Genomic DNA, 25,701 nt, shown 5'->3' with positions numbered 1-25,701 from the left:
TATATATATATATATATATATATATATATATATATATATATATATATATATATATATATATATGAGGGTGCTAAGGCTGCAGTGCGTGTGGATAGTGAACTGAGTGAAATTTTCTACATGAACGTTGGATTGAAACAGGGATGTGTCATGTCCCCATGGTTGTTCAATCTGTATATGGATGGTGTCATAAAAGAATAGGGCAGTGGATGCTGAAGCGGCCCTAGTGAGAGAGGACAGTGTTTAGAAACTCCCTGTACTGTTGTTTGCAGATGATAGTGTATTGTTAAATGAATACGAAAGGGAACTGCAAGGCTTGGTGAATGAGTTTGGGAGTGTGTGTAAGAAACGGAATCTAAAGGTGAATGTAGCGAAGAGTAAAGTTATAGATTGACTGAAGTCACTGAATGTACAGTGAGGCTGGACGAGGAGGAAATGGAAAATGTGAGTGCGTTTAAGTACTTGGGTAGTGTGATGAGTAAGGATGGAAGTCTGGAGGGTGAAGTGCTTCAAAGGGTACAGCAGGGAAGAAAGGTTGCTGGTTCTTTGAAAGCAGTGATATGGAACAGGGAAGTGAGCTGGAAAGTAAAAAAGTTACTGCATGACAATACTGTGATACCAGCCCTAACGTATGGAAGTGAAACTTGGACCTTGTTGGAGGGACACAAGTCAGGAGTGAGAGCAGTGGAAATGAGTTTTTGAAAAGAACATGTAGAGTTACATGGAGAGACAGACTGACAAATGAGGAAGTGAAGGAACTCTGTGGTGTGGAATGTGGATGTGATAAAAAGTTTTAAGAGAAATACATTGAGGTGGGTTGGCCACGTGGAAAGGATGGAGAGCGAGAGACTAACGAGGAGAGTGTATGTGAGTAAGGTGGAGGGGGGAAGAAGGAGGGGGAGGCCGAGGGTGAGTTGGAGGATGGAGCGGAGAGGTATATGAGAGAGGGGGTGTGAGCTTGGGTCAAGGCAGTGTAGTGGCATTGGGCAAGTCGACATGGAGGCGATTAGTTTGTGGCCATCCCTTACGAGCCTGAGGCGTCTGGCAATAGACAGGTAGATGAACAGATGATGTTTTTTCATATTGTTTTCCTGCCGGTTTAATAAATGACGTGATGGGTGGGAGAGAGCATTCTTCGTTTCTCTCCTTTTCTTTAACGGTCTTAGTATAACTACTGTAGTTTTTATTCCAACAGATAACCTCGTCCTGGGCCAGTAGCCTTTTTTGTTATCTGTACTGTCTGCGTACTCCCCCTCCCCCCCCTCTCTCTCTCTCTCTCTCTCTCTCTCTCTCATGCACACACATATCAATGGTTTATCAGGACCAGAAGTCAGAAAGAGATCTTGTTAACAAGATGTTTGGGAAGTTGCTTTAGGGAGATGGTATTATTTTTTCTTACCCAGTTTCTCAACTCTGGTTTGCATAAATTTTCACCCCTATACAGTTTACTGCTGGCCCTTCCTCTGTCTTCCTTTCCCTACTTCACACCGCGGCTCCGTCCCCTCAGTATCTTATATCACCTTTCGTCACCTTCCCCTCTCATCATGGCTCCTCTCTCTCTCTCTCTCTCTCTCTCCCCGTGGAGTACTGCAATTATCTTCTCTTCATTTTCTCAATTTATTTCCCTCCTTTTTATATACCTCTTGATGATGTCTTTCTTTCTCTACGAAATATTTTTGCTCACCTCCTTAGTGTCCTCTTTCATCCATGTGCTTTATATTTCCTCGCTTCAGTCGCCTTAGTTTGCTGTCAAAAATGTTTTCCTTCAACTCTCCTCTGTCTCTAATCCCTTATTTGTCTCTCTATCGCTTGTCGTTCCTTCACTTCCTTTTATGTATTTCTTATCATCCTATGGTCTAATCATGTATCACTCTCATTTTTATTAATACTTTGCAGTGATTTTTCCACATCCTTGTCTCCCTATTTTTTCGGTTTTCTTTGATCTTCCCTTCGTCTTTCGTCTTGTCTTCTTCAATTTATTTTTTTCCATTTTCCTTTCCTTCCTTCTACTTTACCTTTTTCTATTTTTTTCTTTCCTCAACTCTTCAAATGCTTCTTACCATAACTTTCCTTCTTTGTTTCCCAAGCTATCTACCTCCTCCTTAAGAAATTTTCTTCTTGGTCTATCTCTACCTCTCTTGCTGTCTGTATTGGACTTTCGACAACGGTCTATCACATGCATAATATATGCTTCACTGATATAAAGTATAAAACGTTTTAACCTGGTTAGTAATGAGACTCCCTAATCTATTCCCGCAACGTCTATAGCAACTAGGCGATTACATTCAGTTAAAGAACACTCAGATATGAAGGTTATTGGGGTTCATTTCTACACTCCGTATACCTGATTTCTTTCTTAAGCTGAATCAAGCCGTCTGGTGGCAGCAGACATAAGGTACCAAACACTCAGTCATACCAACAGCGTTAATGAAAGAAAGGTGGGGTGTGACTGGCAGGGGTGGCGGAGCTGGACTGAAAGGGCGATGAACTAAAAATGGTGGAAGTATTTACACGTAGCCTTTTTCCCTCCCGTGGTACAACTCCATTTTCACTGACTTTCTAACATATTTTCACACTTTATTGTTAGAAACGTTGAAGATGTAATTATGGAATACCGTTGAGAGAGAGAGAGAGAGAGAGAGAGCGAGAGAGAGAGAGAGCGAGAGAGAGAGAGAGAGAGAGAGAGAGAGAGAGAGAGAGAGAGAGAGAAATTAATTCGATGAAACTGTGAGTATGATGCAAAATTTTGTTTTCTCTGGCACCGCCCCGCTGGAAATGACATCATAGCTTCTTTTGCATAACTTCTTTGGCGCCTGTCATGCCCTGGCGGTTAACCTATGAGTGGATGAAAGGTGTTGAAACAAATTTTTTACCAAATATAATGCACACCTCGAGCAATATGGTATACTATTGGTAGTTTGCAAAGATATTATTCCAAATAATTTAACCTGCTTGTTCTTCATTGTATGTGGTTGATTAAACATTTAACTACTCCCTTGGACCTGGAAGGTAATCAGTTCCGTTGCTTCAGAAAGTCATAATAGTTTTTGGCCAGTTGACTGACACTTTCCTTGTTATACGTATACTCGTACTTCCGTCCTGCCTTGTTTTACTTTGTTCTTTTCGCGAAATACGGTCGTACTTTAACACTTAATTTCCTGCTCTTCCTATTTTTTCGCCTAATAATTTATCATCACTAACAGCTCCTTACATTACCTTTTCTATCCTGCATTATTTCTCCACACCATACTCCTCTGTGCTTTGCCTGAGGCTGTTTTACAATGTTCTTCACTTCCCTAGTTTACCTACTCCTTCCCCGACTACTTCTTCCTGTCCTGTCGTGCCATGCTGTACCCTACCATAATGCCCTGCTTTGCTTTGGCTACCCCGGCCCTGCCCATCCCTCTTGCCCCTCCTGGCCTCGTCAGACATCACCAGTCTCGGCCGGCTCTCACTCGTGAATCATTCTCTCCTGCCCTATAGTTCTCCAGCTTTACTAAGCCTTAACCTATTGCAAGCCTTCCCTGCACCGCAGACTGAACAAGGCGCCAACACCAGCACGTCGCGAGTGGTGGTGACGGGGGCACGGCGGCACCACGGACAGAGACTTACGTGCACAGCCACCAACCCGCTCTTCCCAGCTTCGCCTCTCCAAGACTCAATCGTCCTCAACGTTACTTGTATGTAAAGTTATTACTGTAACAGACTGGTGGTCTGGCTATTGTTTCTTAACCATTTTTTATCAGTTGTTTAGTTTATGATTTCCCGCAGGATTTTTTTTTTTTTTCTCATTCTTATTGTATTGTCGTAAAGTGTGACCACAATGACCTGTAAATTATTAGCATCTAACTGACGAGAAATTGCATTTCTTTGTCATTTTCCTTTTGCAGTACTTCCATCTGTTCCACTCACTGTACTGGTTTATTATCCTTTATACTTTAATTATTGTGATGCTGTGGACACATGGTATTATAATTCTGGTAAAAAATGACGATGTTGTGCAGACGGGAGAAAAAAGAAAGCTTGAGCAAGTACAAAAATACCAGATCTGGGAGCTTCAGGGCCGTTCGTTTAATGCGCTCGGTTTGTAGTAGTGTGGTAGGGTGATTTTGTGTGGCGTGTTGTGAGAGGTAGGTTTGATGCGTTGTGTGGTGCGGGGTGGTGTAATTTGCTGCTGCTTCGCTGAAGTCAGTGAATTCGAACACGAGATAAGCGTCTCTTTTCCGAAAATTGATAGTGAGAGTCCAACAGACAGTGCTGTTTGTAGAGGTGCACACGCATATAAAAATAAGGTTTTCTGTCTTGCATTTTCAGGTTAAGTACAGAGGAAAAATTTTTAATAGCCTAAATTTCACTTTTCTCTGATCAGCGTCTTTATGCTACTGTTCAACAGCTTATTACTTTTTCTTTTTTCTTGTGTTGACAGCTGACCTGTACTCCATTTTCATTGTAACCGAAGAACCTGAGTTGGTGATTCTTGGAATGTTAGCCGCCGCAAGTCGCTCTCTCTCTCTAACACACACACACACACACACACAAACACACACAGTCTCTACTTTTGTACATTCTGCATAATTTTCTCCATCCCTCATTCCATCGTTTTCGCTTCCTCACCACTTTTATTCGTCTTGTTCCTGTCTCGTATTAGTTTCTCTCTTCCCTACATTCTTGCCGATCCCTCTTCTAGCTCCTTCGTCTGTTATCCTCAACTTCCTTCTTTGTACATTCTCTCTCGTGTCCTCACTTTGATTTAATCTCTTTCTGCACAATCTTATTCTCCCACCTTCTTTTCAAGTCTCGCCGTTATTTGCTACACTGTCTGTCCATCTGCCAATATAAGTACACTAAGTCTTCCACCATGTTCCTTAAACTATTTCATATCACACAAAACTTCATTTTCATTCCATTCCCTCTCAGCTCTCTCATCTGATTTACATATCACTCTATTACTTTTAGTCTACCTATTTGTCCCGTTTTGTCTGATATAGCCGTCATGTCTTCCTTTTTATTTTTGCACACGCACTTGCGAAACAAGTGTTATGCTTTACTCAGCGTCTGCCTGGCTATATGCCCATTTGTCTGAAAAAATAGTTCAAATAGTTTTTATCCAGCCTTAAATTTGACGGATAGATAAATGGAGAGCAAAGAGTTAGCCCTCTGTTTCTGAGAGCAATAGGTCAGTGGTCTAGTTCAAAGCCTGACATAGCTAGGTCACTTTAAAAAGCTTTTATCCAATTTAGACCATGCTTTATGGATGGGTTGAGGATAATGCAAGGATAAAGTGGTTTGATAAAAATCAGCCAGAGATAAGGGTCACAGAGCAAGGTCAAAGTTGGACTTGAGTGTCTGGGTGTGAACAAAGTAACTGTTTTTTTTTTTTTTTTGTCAGAGGCCAAGGTCACATAGTCAGGTAAATTTAAACACTTTTATTAGATTTACTTCAAGCTTTATAGAGGGGTTTAATGTAAGGAAAGGATATATAGATACTTATGATAACAAGCAAAGGTCAAGGTCACAGATAATGTCAACACTCATGGTCACAGGATAAAGTCAACTCACAGAGTTTTGATCTGGTTTGAATTAAACCTGGTGGAAGCGTTTGGGGCCAGACAAGAATGAAGTGCTCTGATTTTGACCGAAATCGGTCAAAGGTCAAAATCACAGTGTAAAGTCCAATGTTTGGCCCTCAGACCAAATGGTGGGAGAAGTGGGTGTTGAAGTCTCGAACATCTTTTTTCTTTCCCCTTTGTTCTTCTTCCAGCTGCATTCTCACATCCTGCACTTTCCCCACCTCTATATTATTTATTCATTTATTTATTTTTGCTAATTCTCACCCCACTAGACCCCCCTGTAGTGTCACTGGAGCTGGGCCGCGCGGTGTCATCTGTGGTTCGAGAGGGTGAGGACGTCTACTTCAACTGCAACGTGGACTCCAATCCTCCCACCTACAAAATCTCGTGGTTCAGAAAGGTCAGTTGTGTTTATGTTTGTTGGAAGTAGTAGGCGTATTTGTCTACTACCATTTAATTCCCATAACCAGTTGTAACCTGTCCCACTATGATTTCCCATGGATGATTTTACAGCTGACAGCCTCTAAATAATGGTATGGCATTGAAAGGATTGCTATTTCTTTCCGGTTTTGTCTGGCAATCAACGCACTCGGTAATCCCAGGTGGGATGAGGGACGCTGTAAGATACAGAGCGGCTCCAAACAAAAGTAAAACTGTCCGACGAAAGAACATCAGACGTAAACTATGTATTATGAAAATAAATACAAAGTAAAGCCTGTGACGATAAAGCAAATGGTTAATATTAGTCAACATTATGCTGTAGGATGTTTTAAGCTTATTACTAGGCTGTAAGTACTTTTTACATAACATCAGCAGGTATCTGTGGGGGGCTGATAAGTCTACAATATTACTGATAATATTCCATTATTATAAATTATGTAATGCATCGAAAGATAATTTATTTTAAAGACACAAACTTAAAAAAATATTTTTTGTTATTTTTAGCATAAAACTAATAATGTTAAGACAACTCATACATATGCTGAAAGAGAGGTTTCCTAATAAGGAACAGTACATGCAAAAGTATGTGAAGAATGTGAAAAAAAATGTACTTCATCTGAAGAGGACCTTTATCAAAGAACAGGTAAAAGGTCTACGGAAATTTTTGAGTAATTTTAAAATCAGTAGGTTGTATAAATCAGTTTCTTGAACAGAATTTTCTTAATAAGGTAGCTTCTCTTACTGTACTGTAAATCAATAGGCAGATGGAGGAAAAAAAAAAAAATCCTGTTACATACAACTTTCCTCCGGCTACTAAGTATGTGAGGAATGAAGGCATTATTTCGAGTGTCAAATACAAGTAGAACTTAGCTGCTGTTGGATTTACCGGCGAGCGCGCGCATGCGTGCGTGCATGTGTGTGTGTGTAATTCACCGGGTCGGTCAGGATCACTTGATGGTCGTGATCGTCAGCTTTTACCCTCCCGGAAGGGAGCTGAGAGCTCATATAGTCCGATCTAAGGGCAAGGCTGTGACCTTCACACACACGCACACACCCGTCCCCTTGCTCAAGGGGGACAGTAACCACCCACTTCGTCAGTGAAACTTTTCGCAACCTGAGCGAGGCGCGAACTCCCGTCCACCAGTTGGCAAGCGGGAACGTTACCACTGCACCAGCGAGTGGTGTGTGTGTGTGTGTGTGTGTGTGTGAAAACTGAACTGAACTGAATTTATTGTATAAGCTCAGACTTTATTAAAAAAAAGAAAAAGTATGGAGCACAGCTCCCTCATAATCACAAAATTTTGACCATAAATTATGCACAAATACGTAGTGTTACATAAAGAAATGACAATAATGGGTGTTAAGAACATAATAAATTGGAGAAGACTACTTACTCGTATATTATTACCTAAACATACGTAGCACCAACCTCAAAAATAAAGATAAATTTTTCATACCATTTACACCGGTATTTTGCATGAACGAAGCATATTTGAAATGTGTTGGCCTATATGTATAATAATTTGGTATACACATATCACGTAACCTCACAATTTCCCCATTAGTACATACAAAAAGAACATGAAATTCATCGCCTACAACACTAACATCACACTTGTTACAGATCCGATCCTCCCTATTTACACCTTGATATCTGCCAGCATTTACAGGCAATCTATTATAACAGGTTCTTAATCTAGTCACCATTATTCTGTCACTCTTTGATATTTTTCTAGATACCATTCCATGCCATAGTCTATCTTAAACAGCTTGTAGTTGTTACATAAGGAATTTATTATTACGTTATGATGCCAGGTTGCAATCCACTGATCTTTCAATCCCTGTTCCACAGCTTTTTTAACCCATGTTGTATTAGGAACATCTTGTAACAACCACATACCAGACATGCCACACTCATTACATAACTTTTTATTACTGTACACGTTAACCATGGAGAAGTATAAATCCCTAACCTATCCAACTGCAATAAGCATTTGTACATTATATAACACAGTTTGGTATCTTTACCTGAAATTAGCTTAGACCAATATCCTATCATTCTGCTCTTTATATGTATATCAAGTGTAAATACTCCAAATTCACCATACACCATATCGTTACTAGTATTTTTATGAACACCCAGTACCTGTTTTAAGAATTTCATATACAATGGTTCTCTCTAACAACACAGTATCCCCAAATTTCAGATATAGGTAACACCATGGTATTAAATAAGTCAATCTGCATATCAACTGGCAAGTCAAACTCTCTACACTTGCTTAACAATGAGTACATTGCTCTTGTGGCCTGTTCTTTAAGATCCAGCTCACCTTTACAGAACCTACCATTGTAATTAAACAGCACACCAAGACACTTGTAGTCTTCTACTACCTCAATGTTTTCACCACCAAATTCAGGTTTATAATTAGGTAAGTTTGGTCTTCCCCTACTAAACACTACTATTTTTATTTTATTACAGTTAAGCTTCAATTTCCATTCATTACAGTACAAATTCAAAGCAATCAGTGCCTGCTTCATTCCTTCCACACTGTCACACAAAATTATTGTATCATATGCATACATAAGAACAAGAAGTTTCAGATATGAATTCAAGAGCTCATCACCAAAATCTACATAACTGCAATTATATTCAAACCATTTACTTTCAATATTATTAACATAAAAAGCAAAGGCGACAAATTTTCCCTTTGTCTTACCCCTACATTGCAAACAAAGGTATCTGATATCTCTTGATTTAGCAGGACACAAGACCTGATGTTAGTGTACATATTTCTAACCACATTAAGAATTTTCCCATTCACCTTTTCCTTAACTAGCTTGTACCATAAACCTTCACGCCACACCATATCAAAAGCTTTCTTTTAGTCCACAAATAAACAAAAATGCTTCCTTTTCCTCCAGTTGAACAAATCAATTACACTTTTAAGTAAAAATATATGATCCAAAGTGGAATACCCATGCCTGAATCCTGCTTGTGTTTCATTAATAACAGACATAGTGTTTGAATATTCATTAAGTCTGTCATTAAGTATTGTAGTGAACAGCTTCCCCATGCAGCTAAGTAAAATGATACCTCTGTAGTTACTAACACCCTGGATGTCTCCTTTGTTCTTATAAAGTGGCACTATCATGCCAACCAGCCATTCAGATGGCATGGCACCAGTATCAAGTATTTTACTGAATATTTTAACATAAAGGGGGCACAAAATATGTTGAGTACTTTTTATATATTCATTTATTATCATATCAGATTTATTATTTTTTGATTTCTTAATATTTCTAACTGCCTCTTCCTTAGTTATTGGGTCATTAAGTAATGGTAAAAATTCAGCATCCATATTATGATCATTTATAATATTTACTTTGTTATTATCAATACTGTCATATCTGCTAACTTTTTAAAATGCTCATAAACTTCATTTAATGTAATGGGGATCTGGCAACTTTTTTCCTTACTACAGGTATTTAGAATTTTCCAGTAAGCTTTAGGATAATCACACCTGTATTTTCTAAGTTCCTTAATAAACCCTCTCCTTGTTTTTCACCCTTTTTAGGTTCATTTTATATCTTCTGCTCTTCTTAATCATGCAGTTAAAGTTTACATTATTCCTAAGTAAATGATATCTCTGTCTAGCTTTGTGGTATTCCTTCCTAGATTTCCAGCACTGGTTGTCATATCCTTCTAAGGTGACATTATTGGTCTTTTTACTCTATGTTCTTATGTTGTGGAAAAGTTACAAGTGTAGGCTCAGTCAGTATTTGCTTTAAATCCTGGTTAATATCATCTATGGGCAGTTAATCCAATTTTGCAATCAACTCATTTACCTTGCCTTCATCAATATTCCTTACATATGCACACTTTTTCTCAGCATTTCACTTACCTGGCCTTACACTTGTTTGTCCTACCTCTTGGACCTCTTTGTTTACAGTGGGCACAGTACTTCGTCCCTTAAATTTCATCCGTGTTTGTAATCCACAATGTACATCAGAAAACATTGGATCATAATCAAGTACTCTAAAAACTACTACACTCTGCATAATCACTGGTGAAGCTAAAAAGTAATCTATGGTTGTATTATGTATGGGTGTAGGTTTACCAATGCCACAGTCCTCCCCCATCCTTCCATTAAATATAAACACTTGGTCATTTTTACAAATTTCCACCAATTTTCTCCCATATGAATTCCTGTCTGTGGTTAAATCTTGGTTTGCCCTTTTCTCAGTTATACCAAAATCAATTAAACTTACATAAGACACCTCGGCAGACACAGGATCATCATCAGCAACATTAGAAGCAACATCAGGTAAAGTGAGAGAGTGAGCAATAAAATCGCCACAAAGTACATGCACATAATATCATTAGTATAAGTTAGCAAAAAATCATCCAGTTCATCAAAATGCTCCTCTTTATCATACTCTGAGTGTGAGAGAGGAATGTAAACACAACTTATTACCAATTCCTTACCTAAATTTACACTCCCTCTGTCAACTTTAATTGAAAGTAAAGAATCATAATTTGCACTTATGTGCATCCATTTAAAGCTAACATTCTTCTTGATGGCAATGAGTAGACCACCAGACTTATACCTGCTTAATTTGCTTCTGTTCGTAAATACAATATCAAAACCAATATTTTTCTTATTCTGCTTTACATTAATCATGTCAATATCATCACATAAGCAAATGATATCATAACTTGTAATATGGTTAACAAAATCCACTGATAGAAACTTTGACTTAATACCACAAACACTGAGAGAGAATTCATCAAGAAAAAGAAGATTTGGAGGAGACTGTACAGGGCTACTTTTACTTACTGTAAGAGCAGTATTGTGCCTAAGAATGTGCTGTGACCCAGCACTATCCTAGGCCCTTGTTCAGTGATCCAGATTTAGTTTTTTCCAATCAGGAGAGGTAATTACAACCATTTGTAAGTCATCAGGACTGTTTATGATCATAGGTCTACCCCCACTATGCAGCCAGGCTAGAATACTCCCCTCCCTTGTGGCCACATTTTTCAATGTTTCCTGCTCATTAACCATACTCATCATTTTAGCCCTTAATGAGGTCATGTCATCATTTATATACGCCTTTCTACCTTTGAGCTTTTTCTTGTTATGCATATTTCAGTCTTTTTCTTTCTGTGGCAAAATCTCACTATCACTGGCCTATCTCCCTCTCTGGGTGTCCCCTCACGGTGTACAGTAGAGAGGTCATCCGGCTTGATTTTTCCTCCAATGTTGTCAGCAAGCTCGATAACCTTAGCTTCCAGCACCTCTTCATTTTCGTCGTCTTCCTGTAGTCCAGAAATACTCAAGTTCTCCCTTCAAGAATATTGCTCTAACTTGTCATTTTCATACTTGAGCAAGAGTAAGGTGACCAGAGTCCCGCTTTTTGGACGTCCGTCCCGCTTTTTTAATTGTGACCAGAAATGTCCCGCTTTTGAGCAAATTATCTTAACTGGCCTGCTTTTAGAAACTTACTGTTGCGTTAGATATAACATGACCTTCTTTTATGAAATTAGGATGAATTAGAAAAATTGTGCAAAATCCTAACCAAATGAAATACTGAATTATTAATATAAAATCTGTAATGCTCACTAGCTGGTAACTTTGGTCTACCCATTCATTGTACCGTACGGTATGTTTGGAATTCATAGGAGACGTTAGTGTTTGATTAGCAGCCTCAGTTTGAGGTGTAAGGCAGCAGCGGTCGCTGTCACATTAGTCAATATCTATCTTTTTTTTTTTTTTCTTTTTATGTGTCCGACTCTGGGCATAGGCTTCACAGCCTGCTATTAAGGCCCAGTAGTCCTCCTACATACCATACACCTCTACATGTCACCACTTCGGCGCTAACGCCCACCGTCCATATTGAATACATGCTAGGGTTGTCTCATACAGGACTGGTGTACTGGAATTAGCGGGGGTATTTTTACGACATGTCGGCGGGTCTTCTGGTAGATCAGTTAAGTCTGATTTAATGAAATTCAAATCCTTAAACTGTTCCCTGCCCCAGCCGAGATTTGAACCTGGGTCCGTTAGGACTGCAGGCCACCTCTCTACCGATTGAGCCACCTTAGGGTCTGTCTATCTATCTATATCCATCTGTCTATCTATCTGTCTATCTACCTATCTATCTATAGACACACACACACACACACACACACACGCACGCACGCACAAGCGCGCGCGCGCGCGTCCCGCTTTTAGCTCCACTAAATCTGGTCACCTTAAGCAAGAGGCAGTTCCGCTGCATTTCAGCTACCCTATTGTTCATTTTTTCAGTAAATTCTTTGGAAGCAGTAGATACCGCCGTAGACACAGCAAAAGATATAATGTTGGCCAAGCCGGGCAGTAATAGAGTAGCTGCCTCCTTCACCGTCTTACTTGCAACTCTGCTCTCCTTCCCTTCAAGGTTGCTATATTTGCAAGTTCCCTTTACTATGTTTTCCAGATCTGAACAGATGTAGTATGCCATTATGGTGTGAAGCGCAACTATTGATTTTGTTTTCAGTTAAGGGATTACGCGTAGTATGGAGTGTGCAGCTGTTTGTTTACATTCGGTAGTCCACAGGGTAATACTGCAAATATTTATATTACCTTCAATACTGGCATTATAAATGCTCCTTAGGCTCCAGCATTATGTCACAGAGGCTATCAGGTGCTCACAGTGTGTGTGTGTGTGTGTGTGTGTGTGTGTGTGTGTGTTACTTTTAAGGATGACACTGGTTATTAACCCTTTAACCGCGGGTATTGTTTTGGTCTGACTGTCCTCTCCCGCAGGGGTTTCAGCCAAATGTAAACAAACCTTTAAACCTTAATAACTCTGCACAGAATAAAGCTAGAGAAAAAAATAAGGTACCATTAGAAAGTACTAACCTTCAGCTTTCCATTGATGTAGGTTTCATGACTTTGTTGACTTTCACAGGACGGGCAGTGCCGTTAGAAGTGAGGGGTGTAAAATCACTATTTTTCGCTCACACATCATTACCTTCGCTCATACACCATTACCAAATGCCAACCTCATTCTGATAATAATACTATAAACATATATGAACACTGCACATACGATAAACACCCACTCTGTGTTCACTGAGGCAGGTAAAAGGCACTGTAATTACCTGCACTTCACTGCCACATCAGCGGTGTTGTAATCACTATTTTTCGCTCACACACCATTACCAAATGCCAACCTCATTCTGATAATAATACTATAAACATATATGAACACTGCACATACGATAAACACCCACTCTGTGTTCACTGAGGCAGGTAAAAGGCACTGTAATTGCCTGCACTTCACTGCCACATCAGCGGTGTTGTAATCACTATTTTTCGCTCACACACCATTACCAAATGCCAATCACATTCTGATAATAATACTATAAACATATATGAACACTGCACATACGATAAACACCCACTCTGTGTTCACTGAGACAGGTAAAAGGCACTGTAATTGCCTGCACTTCACTGCCACATCAACATGTGTTGTCACTCACACAGCTGGACAGATACTGATGCGCGCTTGGTCAGGGGTGGGGTGGGGGGCCCAGGGGGTGGGGGGTGGGGCCCCAGGGGGGGGAAGAGGGAGGTGGGGGTCGGCTGGAGTGAAAGAACTTAATAGCTACTCTCCCTTGAAACAATTGGCGCACGGAAAAAACGCGGGGTATTCAAAATATTCACAAACATTCGAGAATGACACCCGCGGTTTGGTCCAGTTTTTGCAATGTCATTCTGGAATGACACCCGCGGTTAAAGGGTTAACTAAAACATTTACCTCTTTCACAACGATGATGCCATTTGTAGGTTATCCTTCATACGACAATATCATATTATTCAACAAAGGTTAGACTTTGGTAATGAAAGGGCTGGAGACGGTCCCCATGAGCTTCCCTAATCCCTAACACGATAACATTCACATACTATTGCTGTCACTTTCAGTAAAATGGAGGATGGTTGTGCAGTTTTTTTTTTTTTTTAATATACTTTAATACCTAAAACTATTTCCGGCCATTCTAGAAAATTTATAAATTAGTAGATCGATGGATGGCTGGGTAGACAGATGGCTGGATGGACAATGAGAGAGAGAGAGAGAGAGAGAGAGAGAGAATCATTACAGACAAAATCATCGTCATTGTCTCACCCTTCGTCTGTTTACACACTTTGATGGGGAGATCCTGATCTCACTGATCTATATTGGGACTTGAGTCAGAGGAGATAAGTAGTTTCGGGCAAGTTTTCTCGCATCACATTGTTATATTTATTTTTCATATGTTCTTTTCCCTACTATTATTATCATTCCAGCAATAACCATCCCTCATCACCATCAGTGTGCCACAAGCCAGTCATTCTTTAGCTCCAAATTAACAGCCGAAGAATGGCTGTGTTGATACATGTTTTGAGTGTCAATATGAATCAATTACTATTATTATTATTATTATTATTATTATTTTTTTATAACCACATCAGTGGTGAGCTGTATTGTTCATGTCATAAAGATGATGATTCTATAGACTACTGTTTTTGCTGGTATTATTATTATTTCCGCCTCAGAGTCTTTCAACGATTTCAGGAGAACCGGAGACTGCATAAAGAATCTGAATGACCCAGGGTATGTGTCCTGGCATGGGCCATTGCTGATAAAAAAAAAAAAAATCTGATCTCCCCAATTGGGTCAAGGTCAGTGTAAGATACAGCAGCGGTCACACGTATTCTACATCTTTGTTTTCAGATCCCTTGTTAGCGTTACACAAGAAGTTACCTTTGGGTCTTTAGCTCTTGTTTAAACTATACATACCTTATGTACCGTGAATCACTGATTTTATTAAATTTCAATGTCTGTGTTATGCAGGGGGGGGGGATGGCCGTTATGCACTTGATTAGGTGTGCAGGGAGGTGGGGGGTATGTGCTCGGTCAATTGAAGGGTTGCACAGCGATTTCTATTTTTCTAGCTCATCACACCAGTGGTGAGTTATTATTATTATTATTATTATTATTATTTTATTATTATTATTATTATCATTATTATTATTATTATTGTTGTTGTTGCTGTCACTCATCTTAAATGTCAGGACCAACTTGCCTAGCCCCGGGCTCCTACGCTCCTCATAGGGCAATGTAGGATTGGATAATGGATGGATGGATGGATTATTATTATTGTTGTTGTTGTTGGTTTGTTCTTGCCATTATTAATATTATTATTATTATTGTTATTATTATTATTGTTATTATTATTATTATTATTATTATTGTTATTATTATTATTATTATTATCATTATTATTGTTATTATTATTATTATTACGAAGAAGTAAATTGCTCGTATTTGCTCATTATAAAAGCTACGGCCATCATACTTGGCCATCTGAGTCCCCCAGCTGGCGGCTTCACATGACCCAATATCATCCAGTTCCCAGTGATGGTTTTCTAGTTACATCCAAACACCTATAAAAATAGTCTATTCGTGGATCCTCAGAAACTGCTGAAGGTACAGACTTGCAGTTTTTGTCAGACATAGCCAAGGTCGGGGAACAGGTCTGAAATGACTATGGGTCCATTTGAGCCAGTACAGTAGGTTCTGATATTGCCTACGGGTTAATGCAAAATAGTTTGTCATTGAGTGTACAATTAAAAAAAAAAAAAAAAACAGATAGGATTGGGCTACAATTGCCAAACTTGTTGCATTTATAGAACTTGATAATTTATGCAATGCATGGCTCCCAAGTATGAATGACCTCAACCCAAAATGCAGGGCCAATGCCAAGGTCAAAGTTCAAAATTTGCTTATTTGTAATGCACTGACCCAGCAAACATAAAATGCATGGGCCAGTACTGTTGCAATGCTGGCATTCCGACCCTTAATATATCAACCAATGATGTAAACTCTGGCTTACGATGTTGGTCCGACATAAATTACATCAGTTATCCGTTTGCATCCCAGAATGTATTGGTACAGTACAGGATTCATAATGGACCAATGATGGAAGCTTGATTAATGAACCAATGCAGACTCTCTGGACCCAAGCAGACGCACTTTAGAAAAAAAAAAAAAAAAAAACTTGCACACACTTTGGGTGAGTAAATGGATGCATGAGTTATGTACCATAAGATTCCTTAACTATCACCTGACAGTCTCATACAGTACCAGCTTCTTATTTTCCTATGTCACCGTATGAGTTGAGATGAACTGAAAAAATTTCATATTAGGTCTTGGATGATATTTGTTACTTTTTGCTTTCTCGGCCTAGTGCTTGAATGCATGTTTTTTATTTTGCCACTTAATATTTGCAATAGATCTACATAACCTAACACCCATGCTTTGCTATATTTCTTACAATTTTTCCTTCATGCATGCAGAGAGGGCATCAGCATTCATACTTCAGCTGAGAACCATGGAATACCTGAAGCAACACTCCGACATAAAATCTCTGGTTACCATCCAGTCACAATTAAAATGGGGCCAAAACCACTGCTCTCTGAAGCTGAGGAGCAAGTATTAGTGAACTACATACAGCTGTTATGTGACCGAGCTTGGCCAGTAACCAAGTCGAATGAACTCAAGTAGTCCAAGAGTAATAGCATCAAATAAGGCCAAACTCCGAACAAATTATAAACAAGCTGAAAATTGCAGGATATGTTCAGAAAACTGTTCTGAACAACATACTGAAAGTCCCCAGAAATCCTGCTTGTGCTTCAGCGGAAATCCAAGATGGCATCCAAAATGGCCGCCACTTTGGTATTTCATCATCACAAACATCAGGCATGATAGAAATGCAAACAGGGTGGCAAAATATAGGTTTTCAAGCTCGGGTAGTTCAATAAAACCATTACGTTAAAGATAAAATTACAATTTTATAGGGTAACACGACTTCAACAGGATTGCTGGTTGGACATAAATTATTATATCAATCGGCCTTCCACTTACCTGCACAATTCAATTTTTGCACTTATTTTTGCACTTATTATCATACAGGAACCTCAACTGTGTCATTTAAACAATGACAAAATTCGCATACAATAATGTGAAAGAAATGCAGCAACATGAAAATGCAAATTTGTCTAGCAAACATCATAAGATTAGACATAGCATATTCACACCAAGCATACACTGTATTAGAAAAAAATACACACGACATCAATTGAAATCTACCATTACAGCAAGGAAAGTTATTAAAAGGAAAAAAAGCAAAAAATATATATATAAAACAGTTCATATAAATGGCAAGCAAAAAGAAACAAAGAGAAAGAACAGAAACTGAAAAACAAAAAATATATGCATGTAAACACACACATGTATGCATACTGTGTATGTATCTCTATATATATAGATATATACAAATTTGAAAATAGACAGTTTGGAATGCTTGCAAAGTAGTCTTAAACCTCGATATCCAATATTACACATAGTTATCACCGTCCACATCACTGTCTGGAGAAACTGGTCGAGGTTCGTCTCATTCTCCATCTACATCCAGCAGTGACGGAGCTGGTGCCACATTGTTGCAGGTCTGGCCATTGCACTTAGTGCATACATTGGAGCAGTGCACCTCAAGCCTCCTACAACCGCATGACACACATCCATCTGCTCTGCAGCAGCACGAGACCATGTTTAGCAGAGTGTCAGGGGCTATGGGCTGATCTGTTTCAATGGGAGTGAGGTTGTTATCTTTCACTCTCCATCCTCACTCTGTTGGCTCCATGACATTCCCCATCCACTCCTGAACTGTTAGGTATGTTCTGAAGGAATGCTGCTTAGCTGCAGCACTTGTTGGCGGCAGCGTTGACAGCTGAAAGGTTGATGCAAGAAAGATCCTGCTAATTGCCTTTTTGTAGGCTATGTATCGAAACTTGTCCAAGGAAGCACATTTGCTGCTAGCTCCATATAGCTTCAGGAGGAAGCTTTCACCTGCCTCTTGCACTTGCTGGTGAGTGCTCCCAATATTGTTAAAGTTGTGAAGAAGACCATACTCTTTCTTCTTATGTACCAGGTTGAATGCCTTGCGCTTCCCCTGGCGATACAGTGCAGACACAGTATCGCAACCAGTTATTGCATGGAGCACCATCAGATATGAGCTTGTGTTGCCAATATTGTCTTGAATGTCACGAATCCTGTACAGTGTTACGGGGTTCTTCCGACACAGCATGTACACGTCCATGTTCGTGGTTGCTTGAGCCACCAGCATTACCAGAATGTCCATGTCCATACCAACAACAACCACAGGTTTCCCTGACTCTGCCAAGGATAGAGCTGCTGATACAATCAGGGCATCAGCATCAGCCTTTGCCTGCTTCACTAGAATGCCTGACTGACACATAATGACACTAAGCATTTTTATTAGTCACTCCTTATTGTGACCATCGGCCTGAAATGCAGCCTGAGAAGTAGTGGTTTGCATGTTCTGGTCAAACAAAACGTTACTAGATGTGGCTTTCTTTGCTCGCCGCTGTTGCTCAGCTCCCTTTGTGGAGATGCTAATTAATGGCTTAATCGACATGCACATGCCTCAAAACCTATATTTTGACACCTTTTTTGTATTTCTATCATGTCTGAAACCAGAGATATGTGAAACTAATGGACTGGCGGCCATTTTGGACGCCATCTTGGATTTCTGCTGAAGCACATGCAAAATTTCTGTGGACTTTTAGTATGTTAATCAGGACAATTTTCTGAACATATCCTGCAATTTTCAGCTTGTTTATAATTTGTTCAGGGTTAAACCTATTGCTCCTGGACTAAAGGCAGTATCCACCATTCTAAAGGATGAGAGAGAGGGGAACTACCAAAGTACTGACTCCTTCCTTCAAGGATGATTGCCCATGTGAGAAATGGTGGAAGCTTTATCATAAGAGACACCCAACTATCTCCTTCCGAAGTATGAGAAGCACTCACTACATCCAGGAAAACTGTTAGCAAGGTATCGGTTTACAAATAGTTCGACGATACTCTCACATACTTCACAGATAATGACCTCTTAGATGCTTTAAGGGACTCTTCTGGGAACTTTAACCCGCGGCGTCCCGTTGACGTTCTTTAACGTCCACACATTTTGTCACTGCCAATCCCGTTGACGTACATAAACGCGAAAAAATTGCAAGGTCCCTAATTTGCACAATTTTCAATTTTCGCGAGTGATTTTTGGTACGTATACACGTGACACCTTCCTCTACAAGATGCCAGGCAGGGACAATGCCTTACCCAGCATGACCTCCTCCCCCCCCTGCACACCATTGTCTCAGCAATTCACCTGTTATCAGTAACCTGGCCAGTAAAGCCATGTCATGCCACAGTACGAAATTCAGGGCCAGAGTGATTCCCCAATCAATGACAATGTGGAGGACAAACTTTACATACCATTAGAGAAAGAAACAGTCAGAAATGATGATCAGGTAAAGTGGCAAAAAAGGTCAGGTATGGTGATAAGTTAGTGAGTGAAACAATGCTTATAATGCCTATATTACTGCTTGAAAACCAAAATACTCTCGTACTACATATAAATTCATACCAAGTAAATAAATAAATACCGTTTATGAGTGGTGTGAAATAGTTATCCTCCCATAGAACTCGTTTTCTTTGGTGCCAGCCTGTTAGAAAACCCAGTAAGGTAAGGAGGTACTCCTACCTGTATCGAGTATTTTAAACCTCAGGTGAGCGATTTCTCTGTGAATTTTCGATGTTTCTCACCAAAAGCGGAGGATTGAGCCAAAAAAAAAAAAAAAATTCCAAAAATGGTTGGGATTGGGGGGAGTCAGTGGTGGAAAAGTGGTCGGGATGGGGAGGGTTAATATAGACGAATCAGGCTTTTCACTATCTCCTATACAATGCAATATTCTAGCCCAATGTGGAGAGAAGGCAGTCTCTGAAGAGGCATCAGCAAAACAAAAGTGCTAACAGCTGTGTGCGCCAATAGAAGTGTCCCTCCACCCATGATTATATACCCCAGGAAGAGAATTAACCCCATGATGAGTGAGGAGTTCCCAGAGAATTATGAGTTTATTGTTGGCAAAAGCGACAAAGGGTACATCACTTATGAGACATTATATGAATACCTGTATAACACATTCAGTGACTGGCTGAACTCCCTCTTGAATCATAAGTTTTCAATAAGTTTCAATTCCACACACTGAACCTAAACCTCTCTCAGACAGGCTCCACTTGTGCGGCAAAGGAAAAATTTCTATAGCCCAATTTACCCTCAGAAAGTGCTTATATTGTAATAAATCTCTTCCCATCATCTTTGTTGATGTTCATACTATCAGAGAAGAAAAAAACATAAAACATGAATAAATGTAGAGAAATGAAGCCTGAATAAACCTATTTATGTGAAAACTAGCTTCTCATAAATGCCCAACATCACCGTGAAAATTTTTTCCCATGACGAGCAGTTGCAAAGGACATGTCTGCATGCGGAATTTCATGATCTATCATCTGTAAAAGTTTCAAGATGATACGTTCAATAGTTTTCGAGTAAATCGAAAAAAAACTACGAAATTTGCCTAAAAACGTCTGACTTGTTTATTATTTCGTATGTTGTTGGTGACACTTTAACAAACATATATGTAAATTCTGTCCAGTTTTGTAGCCCAAAGGTTAAGGAAGCCCATCATATAATTCACAGTGTTATAACCCTTATTGTTATGGAGAAAATGAATTTTGAAAAGTTATGATGGGTTGCGCGCAGTGACAGCACGCATGCTCAGGCCCGTAGGCTGAGCATGTTCATCTTCTGTAACTTTTCCCCAATTATTTTCACACGTAGGTTACTTTGCTTTACAAAAGGATGCATAAGAAATCATCAGCTTCATCAAGCTTTCTTCAGATTTTTTATGTGACCTGTACTTTACGAGTATAATTGAGAGCATAGCAATGACATGCACCACATTTTCCTTATGAGAAATATATGGTAACCACACATTTTATGCCTTACAATAAAGTACTATAATAACTAGACAAATAAGCTAGTTACCCACGTCGTATAGCAGTGCTGTAATGTTTCTTGAGAGGAGATGGAGTTGCAGAGAGGAGGACAGCTACGATCACAGCATGTGTGTGTGTGTGTGTGTGTGTGTGTAATTCACCGGGTCGGTCAGGATCACTTGATGGTCGTGATGGTCAGCTTTTACCCTCCTGGAAGGGAGCTGAGAGCTCATATAGTCCGATCTAAGGGCAAGGCTGTGACCTTCACACATGCACACACCCGTCCCCTTGCTCAAGGGGGACAGTAACCACCCACTCCGTCAGTGAAACTTTTCGCAACCTGAGCGAGGCGCGAACTCCCGTCCACCAGTTGGCGAGCGGGAACGTTACCACTGCACTAGCGAGTGGTGTGTGTGTGTGTGTGTGTGTGTGTGTGTGTGTGTGTGTGGAGTGATGGCAGTGGTGTCATTCTTTTGTCATAGGAGTGATGGCAGTGGTTCAGTTGTCATAGGGGTAATGGCAGTGGTGTCATTTGTAATAAGAGTGATTGGTGTCAGTTGTCATAGGAGTGATGGCAGTGGTGTTAGTTGTCATAACAGTGATGGCAGTGGTATCATTTGTCATAGGAGAGATGGCAGTGGTGTCAGTTATCATAGGAGTGATGGCAGTGGTGTCAGTTGTCATAGGAATGATGGCAATGGTGTCAGTTGTGATGTACTCTTTCTCTGATAAGCACTTGCGAGACATTGTAGGCTTAGTGTAAAATAGGAAGGGAACGGTAAAAATCGGTTAGGAATTTTCATATCTAGCTTTCTCTGAAAATATATATGAAACACTTATACATCTTCACAAGCACACTGCACTATATATAACACAATATCACTATACACACGTAAGGTATGGATGGTGCAGTAGTAGGAAACGTGGGTTTAACCCCTAAAACGCGGGGCATCGCATTTGCGATGCCCGCCGAAAAGGACATAACGGCGGAGCATCGCGTTTGCGATTCGAGTAAATTTTGAATAAACGTGGGCAAGGATGTTCCAGCTGGTATTGTCTATCAGTACCACCACCCTATAGCTACAATTAGCATACTTTACCTTTGTACTACTGACCTCCGTTGTTGCCAAGTATCGCGTTTTTCCCCCCTCCCCCCCCACCACAGCCCGGCCAGCCTGGCTGTGATACATGGCAGCACTCTGACTGCTCAGAACTGTAAATCTGCGCTCTCCTCTCACAAGCAGTTTATGCTAATAGGAAACGCTTGTTTCCCCAGTTGTAACACTAGCTTTTTTTTCGCACGGTTTGCCCCTGTTTAGCATCAGTTTACCACAGGCTTTCAAAGTGACATTATGGCGAGTTCTAGCTCTTCAGAGTCAGTGCGAGCAGCCGACAGGAACGAGAATAAAGTGACGGGCGTAAGGCAGAATAAAAAGCGTGCTGCAGTGATCTTGTGGGAAGTAATATCATTGAAAATAATGTAGTATACATGTTTTTAGCTGTGAAAATGGAAATGTTTGTTGAGTGACGGCCGTACGCTTCGTTGATTTTAGCCTTATTTTCAGTGCTTATTGTACACATACGGATTCCAATCTACCTGTACGTTGTAGTATAAAGTTTACTGTGACAGAATGAGGCTGTGGTAGAGGGGAAACCGGGTTGCTGGAGGTGTGAAAGTGAAGATTTTGTTACCCAACTTTGCAAGTCTCCACAAGTCCTTGGGTAGTCCACGAAGGCTCAACACCTGTCTCTGGAGAAAGCTGAATGTAAGTACTATCTGCCAAACCAAGTATAATGTTCTAGGGTTAATCTCTGATTATTGGCTAATATTTTCCTACAGGTACTCAGACCGCGATCAAACGCCGCCACCCGGGGGGGGGGGGGTCGGCTGTCAGTGGCCGCGTATTAGGGGTTAAATGCCCAGCTGCACACTCACTCACCCTTCGAGCCTGACTGCCAGGAGAATACTGAGCTGAATATAGATTTCTTGCCCCTCCAATAAGCTCCCGGGTGTTGCCATATATTTCCCCTAGATGTGGCCACCCTGAGCTTTGACTCAACCAACTTTGACACAAATCCATCCACATGAAAAGTTTCTACAACCATTTATAGGGAAGTTGCGTCATGTTGTGTCATCAGTTACTCTTCAGATTACAAGGATTTTGAATCGCGTTATGTTACCTTGCACGAACAACATCAAGATGCCTGTCATTGTGTGGACAGACTGGCATGAAACAAGAAACATCTTCCTGGCCAAGATGCTGAATGAACAAAACATAATTTTATATGGCCTACCTCCCAGTGCCACACACATCCTGCAGCCACTAGATGTGTCTGTATTTGGTCCACTAAAGACAGGCTGGGCAAAAGTGGCTAAAGAATGGGAGGAGGAGCACAATGATGAATCCATAATGCAAGTAAACTTTACCAAAGTGTTCTCCCTGCTTACATGAACTATATCATTTAAAGTATATAATGGAAAGGTCACCAATACTGATGATGGACGTCTAACTGTGTCGCTTCTACGACAAAACACTCACTCCTTCTACTGTACTTCTTCATTGACATTGATGGTAGGCTACCTCATATCCAGTTAATAAAAATGACGTGGTAGTTCTCAACAGTCCTACAATAGCAGTCCAGAATTGCTTGTTGGACTTTATACTTCCTTCTGCCATTAAAGCATCCATCACCTCCTACAATAGCAGTCCAGAATTGCTTGTTGGACTTTATCCTTCCTTCTGCCATTAAAGCATCCATCACCTCTTACTTTCAAAAATAACTTAGGCCAGAGAATAACCATATTATGAAACTCCTTATTATTATTTTTTTTATGTTTGCAATTTTTCATTCTCTTTAGCTTTTCTTTAGTATAAGCATACAGTAAATGTTCATTGCAGAAGTTGCCTGCATCCTCTTAGCTCTTATGTTAATGGCTTATGATTAGCCACTGCAACAAATCAGTAATTAAAGTTACATTTTCTCTCTCGTTATCAATGTTTAATATTAAACTGCATAAGCACGTTAGTTTTGCTACCCAAGCACTGAAAACTTGCAGCCTGAAGTACCATTCATTATTTTCAGTAAGTACTGACATATGGAGAGCATTATTTGTCATTATTAAAAAAATAAAAAAAAAATGCTGCATCTCATTAGGTCCAGGTGCATCTTATTAGGGTTCTGTAGGTCCTAAGAAGACACATGTCTTATTTGTCTTTTTACACTTAAACAATAAATGATACAATTTTTTCTTTTTTTTTTACCCGTAACATCCCAGGCATTTTTGCAATTTTATACCCACCCGATCCCGGACCAAAAACGGAACAAATTTTTATTCCATAAAACAATTCAAAAGGACATATAAATAGGAAAATCGAAAAAAAAAAAAAAAAGTACTCCTTATAGGAGAAATAAGAGCAGGATGGCCGTCTGTCTTGTTTTTAGCCCAGTTTCCCAAGCTGTGAGTGATGTTTTCCCACCCAACTGGGAGGGATGAAAGAGAACGGGGGAGGAGAATGGGGGATTCTCTGTTCTCAATATCCTTCTCCACTGGCTCATATTCCTCCCCAGAAGTCATCCAGGTCTTCCTCTTCTGAAGAATCACTAAATGAAGGGACAGAAGGATCCATGTAACAATTTCAACAGCCTCTTCGAGCCCAACAAAGTGGAAAAATGGCGTGGTTTTCGCGAATTCTAACACAATGATGGACAGTGGCAAACTGATGTTACCCAGCCATGCAGAACCAAACTCAGTACTACAGCTGCTTGGACACAGTATTGCCAATACATTACGCTACTCTTTAGCAAAAAAATTGCTAGATTGAAACAGTTTGAGGCGCACTACAGTGTTCGAATTTTGCTGTCGGCACCATCACATCGCTGGGATTAATTGAGACATTTTGTACTGTCGGCATCATACCAACGGTGGGATTGTACGGGTTAATATAAGTCCTTTGCTATTTATCCCTCTACCCTCAGTTTCCAATCTGTTATGGGCTACCAGCAGTAAGTCAACAACAACAACAACATAAAATATGAAAAAATGTGTCTGCATTGGTTCATTAACCCCCCTAATCGTGCCAGTTTACAAGTAAGTGTGTCTGGATAGCTCGAAAAAACAGATCTTAAAATTGACTTTTTCTTCCTTTGAGGGAATAATAACACTGCAGCCTTTAAATGCTTCTTTTAAAAAATCAGGATTTAAACCGTTGTCATCTGAACGCCTGCTGTACAGTCCACACATCTGACAGCTGATTTAGTAAGTGGAGTCTCTCTTACCCAAGTTACAGACATCTATGAATAAACACTATGTTGCCAGCTCAGTATCTCCTTATGTCCCGAATTGCTGCCAAGTGATGGAATGTCTGAAATGAAACAAATTAACTGCCTGGTGTGGGGCTCGAACCCATGCCTCCAACACATCAAATATGTGCATGTTACCACTGAGACACGGATGACCACAGTCAACAGAGCAACACTGACCATTTTGTAGACCCAACTGTATATCTTTTGTGTGTGTACCAATGCTCCTTTAACATTAATATTATCAGTTAAGGTCTAATAAGCTGAAAACAAGTTCAGTTCCACAAAAACGTTACCAAAAATTAGAACTTGTTTTCTAACAAGACAGTTGCCTGTGGAAAACTCCCTGTCTGTGTCGAAATTTCTATATTATATAAAATATATTTCAGTTATCCAATATATGAAAATGATCAGTAATGGATAATGTATAATCATATCAATCAGTTGTTAG

The 25,701-nt window shown here is 39.9% G+C and overlaps 1 protein-coding gene across 1 annotated transcript in view; it reads left to right on the top strand.

The window, feature by feature from the left end:
* LOC145408709 (adhesion molecule nephrin-like) overlaps positions 1–25,701 on the top strand; it is a 329,089-nt gene that overhangs the window by 131,930 nt on the left and 171,458 nt on the right. Inside the window, exons 7-8 of the mRNA XM_080279376.1 lie at positions 3,533–3,677; positions 5,840–5,967. Coding sequence (XP_080135502.1) covers positions 3,533–3,677; positions 5,840–5,967 — 273 coding nt within the window. The remainder of the gene's footprint in view (positions 1–3,532; positions 3,678–5,839; positions 5,968–25,701) is intronic.

The sequence above is a fragment of the Coenobita brevimanus genome, chromosome 78 (genome assembly GCF_032717465.1).
Source record: "Coenobita brevimanus isolate Jiangsu-jjx chromosome 78, ASM3271746v2, whole genome shotgun sequence".
Classification (NCBI taxonomy): Eukaryota; Metazoa; Arthropoda; class Malacostraca; order Decapoda; family Coenobitidae; genus Coenobita; species Coenobita brevimanus.
Note: the sequence above shows the minus strand (reverse complement) of the source record. Positions and strands in the feature narration are given on the sequence as shown.